General features: G+C 37.7%; 1 protein-coding gene across 2 annotated transcripts in view; it reads right to left on the bottom strand.

The window, feature by feature from the left end:
* CHRNB4 (cholinergic receptor nicotinic beta 4 subunit) overlaps positions 1 to 5,094 on the bottom strand; it is a 12,491-nt gene extending 7,397 nt beyond the window's left edge. Inside the window, exons 1-2 of one of the 2 annotated variants that reach the window (XM_082060793.1) lie at positions 4,867 to 5,094; positions 191 to 336 (exon numbers count right to left, since the gene is read on the bottom strand). In XM_082060793.1, the coding sequence (XP_081916919.1) occupies positions 191 to 336; positions 4,867 to 4,921 (201 nt within the window). In that variant the 5' untranslated portion in view covers positions 4,922 to 5,094. The remainder of the gene's footprint in view (positions 1 to 190; positions 337 to 4,866) is intronic. The other variant, XM_082060794.1, reaches the window with a different exon arrangement.
* Between the last annotated feature and the right edge of the window lie 316 nt (positions 5,095 to 5,410).

The raw sequence follows: 5,410 nt of genomic DNA, 5'->3' as shown, positions 1-5,410 counted from the left end.
TGCGGAGAGACTGATCTTGCTGTTGTAGCTGCATTCTGAAGTATAAAAGCAGTAAATAGCATGTCTGGGCCCTGCCTACTAAGTATTATTATGTAAACTAGAAAATAATAGGGACATAGTCATACCAATATGATTTAAAATGCTGTGCAGGTAGCGATGAATTAAGAGGCATAGCCTAATTTGAACTTACCACACTGATGAGCTGTGCCAGGCTAACCTGCAGTTCTATAGATACCAATTGGGATGAGTTGACAGCTGGTCGAATTAACTTATTGTACCTGTCAGGACTCAGTAGGTGATTCATTAGCTTTTCTTCAGCATCTGCTGCGGTGCTTCCTGTAAAACATCACATAACAGGATTATAGAAGGGAGACCAAGTGACATGATGTAGTGATCACAGAATTTCTGTGCATCAGATTGTCTTCATTAAATAATGAGGGCATTTGATTTCCTAAGGACTGTAAGCTTACATGAACAGAAGGATATGGTGCATGCACCAGTATCTGTTCCGTTGAAGCTGACTCTCTTTCACAAAGCATGGATCAAACCCTTTGGGTTTTTTCACAGTAAAATGTGAAGCTCAAATTGATAGATACTTTTGGGTTTACATTCAGAAATAGAAGCTGGGAGAAACCACCCTCTTAATAACACGGAAAGAACATTTCAATGGTCCAAATACAAGGAGTCTGGCTGTGACTTCTCTCTTTAGTGTCGTAGGAGACAGAATTGCAGGCACACATACAAATTGGAAAACTCTGATCTGTGTAGGGAAAACCAGAGGATGAGCTTCAGGAGTCATAAGGGGTTTTTTATGATTGAGAGCTCTTTGGCAGCTAATGATGTTTCTGTTTCAGAATGATTTTATTTGAATACCTGAGGCAATACGTAAGTCTTATTTTATGTGGAAACACAGACTGATTTATGGACTAGTACAAATACTTTAAATCTTAGATTTACAAAGCTGGAGTTCGGTGACTGCAAAAAATAGTATCTGCAGGATATTATCAAACAAGCCTGAACATTCTCCATGGAGCACAACCCCAGAGGTAACTGCATCTGTTCCTATGTTCTTGCATGTGTTTTTAAAAGTCATTCTAGTGGACTTTTCAAACCACTACCGACCACATAATAATATCAGTTACTAAAATCCTGGTAAAATGCTGGTAACATCCTGCCAACAGAGTTGACCCAGAGAGATTCTGCTCTGTGTCGACTAATTCTGTGTTGTGTTATACAGCTGACAGTGAGGGACACAGGTGTTAATGAAAACAGATTCTAATCCAATTGATAGTGCGATTCTTCCATAGGAAAGGGCACATAACACAACCCTAGAAAGTGCAGAAATGAGGGTAGTGTCCTTAAAATTATGGTACTTTTTTTTTTTTTTAGTGTTGTAGCATACCCCTGAGTTTCAGAGAAAGGCAGCATCAAAAGGCCAGAACCACATAAACAGCCAAAGTTTGTGTGCATTTCTAGAAGGTGCCTAGTTTCCCTGTGAACTGGACTGTAAGTTGCTCAAGGGAACTAGTCTCTCTTGAAACTGGGTACTTCTGAATTCCACTCAGATTGAAAAAATGCTATAAGAGCTTCTTGTTTCTGATCCAGTGAGAAAGTGGAGAGACATAAAAGGAAACATCATCGAACAGATTTTTCATATCTAGGAACAGCTTTTACTCGAGCTCTGGGGAAAGGTTGAGATAAATATCAGGCTTGTTTTAATTCTTTTAAGACCAGCATATGCTATGGCGTTGGTAGCACAAATTTTGTCACATATACCTAACCATAACAATCTTCTTCAGAATAGGCTTCTCAAGCACCTCCCAAGCCATTTGGGAAAACAAATTTGGATGAATACATCTGTGTTTGTTGGGTCAGTTTGTTTTTTGATTGACACTTGCTTTGTACCTCCCTGCAAGTCATTATAAAAGCCCTAGCACCATATGATATTTTAATATTACATTTATTCTCAATGTAAGCTTGCCTAATTAAAGGTTTATCAGGCTAGAGCTATGGTGATCCTTGCTAAGCTCCAGAGTTTTTTCTTGTGTATTGCAGTCAAGGTGGAGCTAAACTTGATACTGTGAAGAAAATGGATCTGAAATAATTCTTTTTGTGAGAATAGATGAGAAGCCTTGTGGTAGCTAAAGTTTGGGTTTTGTGGGGTGGTTGTTGTTCTTTATTTGTGGGTTGTTTTTTTAAACAAACGTTCCTGGTGTTGCATATATAAATGACATAAACAGATGGCTGTAATTTGAATGTAAATGAATTGTCATTTGGTTTGTTTCATACAGCGGTCACTGAATGCTGCTAGCAAAGACAGTGAATTCTTGTCTGGATTGTTAAATATGTTTTCACAGTGTTGCCATCTTTTTCTGTGAATGTTCTAGCATATGGAGTATTTGCTGAACAGCAAGTAGTAGAAACTGCAGAATATTTGCAGAAGTCTCATTCTGAATTTGTGATAATGCTATTCTCTGGAACTTGGTTTTAGCAATCACAGTCATCTGGTCTGCAAATTAGAACGTCCTGTGGGGTCTGCATGTCTGATGAGAACAGCTCAGGTTTCTAAGCACTGACTCTGTCAATAAACTTTATGCAGATGAATGACAGGGCACGACTTAATTATAAAAAATGATTTGTCAAATAATGAAGCCCTTTAATAAAGGTTCTCTGTTCTTAAGGAAGGAGTTCCTGTAATGATTAATTCTTCATAAAATTACCATCCCGTCCCAACCTTTAAATAATTTAATCATCAGAAATAAAGATGGAAGGGGCTGCTCCCTCCTCTCAGATGCCTGTATTGAATACCAGTAGATGTCAGCAGCGCACTGCCTTAAAGGTTGCTAAATCCAATCTCTCTGTAAATAACATGTCAAAATGAGTGATTCTTTTATAATTTTAATAATCTGTTTTCCATTACCAGTCTACATATTAACCAGATGGCACCTAATGAGAACAAAATTACCAGGCATTCAAGTTCACCTTCATTTACATTTCATGATGTCAGTAGCTGTGCGTTTGAAACTCCTCTTTTTCCTCTTGGAGTTGGAAGAAATTCAAGTGCACAGTTTCCCTCGCAAACTGTTCTTTTTCCAAATAGCAGTAATCACCAGAAATGTTACAGAGGGTACACTTTTAGACAAATGATGCTTTTAGACAAATGATTTTAGCAAGAATAATGAAGCAATCCTATTTTGGGGGTGGAGTATTTTTGTGTACTGAAAGCAGTAATGGAGAAAACACCTTGGGGTGGATCCTGAGCTAGGGAAATTGTTTTAGCTTCACTGAACACGCTGCACATCTGCTCCATGCCAAGGAGAGCAAATTGCCACGTAACTGGCAGTACACATTCTGCAGCAAGTTTGTTTTCTCTGCAGGAGTATGACCATTAAAAGCAATTGCATCAGCATGCTTCCAGTTTCACAGCAGAAAACCCAAAACCACAGACTTCATTCAGTCGCCGGTGCAAACTTTCCCTTTTACATGGTCTAATTTAATGATATAAAAAAGAAATAACTAGTCATCCTGTGTTATGTTGTTAATTTTCAGAGTAATGACAAATATGTAGGAGTGATTTCCACAGAACAGAATAAGGAGCAGTGTTAACAAATACAGGCAAGTGCACTGTTATCACCACTTAGATTGCAGAATTTAACATGAGGCATGTTTCATCCATTTCCCTGACTTCAGTTATTTTAATAAATGTTGAAATAGCATTTGTTTAGAAATAATATATGCCATTTTTGTTCTTTCCTCTCACGCAAATAACTTATGTGGACAATGGTGACATACCAAATTCCCATCTGTAATTAGTAAAGAGCAAGCTAGAGGCAGCAAGAAGACAATGACATTATCTTATCTGAAATTACTTTGTCATGTTGTTACTTCTCACCATACTCTTGAGTAAAAACGTTCATATAACCTCTTAGAACAGTGCATGCTAATTCGGAACTCCTATTGTTCCAATGGAAGTAGTAGTAAATTTACTGTATTTTAATGACTATTTTAATTTCTATTAATGCAAATAAAAAATAAATACAAGTGGATTTAAAAGTGTATAATCTAAGAATCTAAAGTAGGCCCTCAGTCTTCATTTGTTACAAGGCAGATGTTTTCTAAAGTTGCATTTCAGTGACTGAAGAAACAAAACAACTGTAGGATGAATAGGTAATTATGGGAAAGATGCGATTTTTGTCTCAGTTCAATTTCAGCCTGTTTCACTCAGAACACTTCAGCGGAGTCTCTGTGGCAGAAGCTCCTGTGGTAAATGCATTATTTCATGTATTTCATGCTACTGTCAGGTTGTGCCTGTTGGCTAAAACATATGCAAGAGATCCTGGTGGACTACAGAAAATGTTCTTATGTATGTTTGGTTGGTTTTAGCATCTATTTATATATTGCAACTTAATTTAAACTGTTTACATACTAATCAAACAATTAGGAAGTATGAACTTTGCAAAATCTATGCACTTGAGCCAATAATTGTAGAGAGATGAGATCTGTCTTATTTATTGTTCATGTCATGGTTCATTTTTTATTTTTTCCCTCTCAGCACTATACCTGCTTTTCCCAGCACAGATAATCCCGGAAGCATCTAAAGGAATATATTTAGTGATTATCATTTCTTACCGTTCTGTCATTTTATGTTTAACTTACTGTCTGTCCATATGCATCATAGTGGATTTGCGGATACCAAACAAGACAGAAACAACACTAAATGAAGCAATTTCGTGCATCTTCTTAAAGTCTGCAACCTACTGAGGTGACAGTTAGAAACCATCTCAGAGTTTATATCACAGTCCTACCTCCTAACCCCGAAAGCTACTGCTGTTCTGCAAACTGTATCTGAAAGAAAAGATCACTTACCGTTCAAATAAAAGGAACCCATTACAAAGAGAAGGAGGGTGTACGTATTCCTCATGGCAATAACAAGAAGAGCTGGATTACTCTTCCTCAATTAAGACAGCTGGCAATAGGCTCTGTTGTCAGGGATGCACAAGTCAGACGCGTAAAAGCAAACCAAAATCTTGAAGGTATTAAATGCCTGGAAAGAGACAGACAGTAGGACCTGGCAGAAGCATTCTGCAAAGTGGAGTTTTCATGAGCATAGTGGTCCCTCCCCCTTTGCAGCTGTTTAAAGAGCTTTGTGAAGAGGAAAAGCACATAAGAAGAGGGAACGTAATGTGATAATGTTGAATAAGAGGAAATGAAAGAGTGAGCTAAGGAGCATGATCTGCAAAACACAACTGCTTAATTCTTGCTACTAGATAACGTTTAGAAGGCTTTCTCGTTAATAGGTGCAATGGGTGGGAAGAGCTGGATATAACTTTGTGCCATTAGACCTGTTAGTGAAAGACATGTGAATAAATTATAGCCCCAGCAGAGGGTCATTTTCTGTGTCAAAGTTGAT

Source organism: Streptopelia decaocto (assembly GCF_964273445.1).
Source record: "Streptopelia decaocto genome assembly, chromosome: 9".
Classification (NCBI taxonomy): domain Eukaryota; kingdom Metazoa; phylum Chordata; class Aves; order Columbiformes; family Columbidae; genus Streptopelia; species Streptopelia decaocto.
This window is presented reverse-complemented; position numbering and strand designations above follow the sequence as displayed.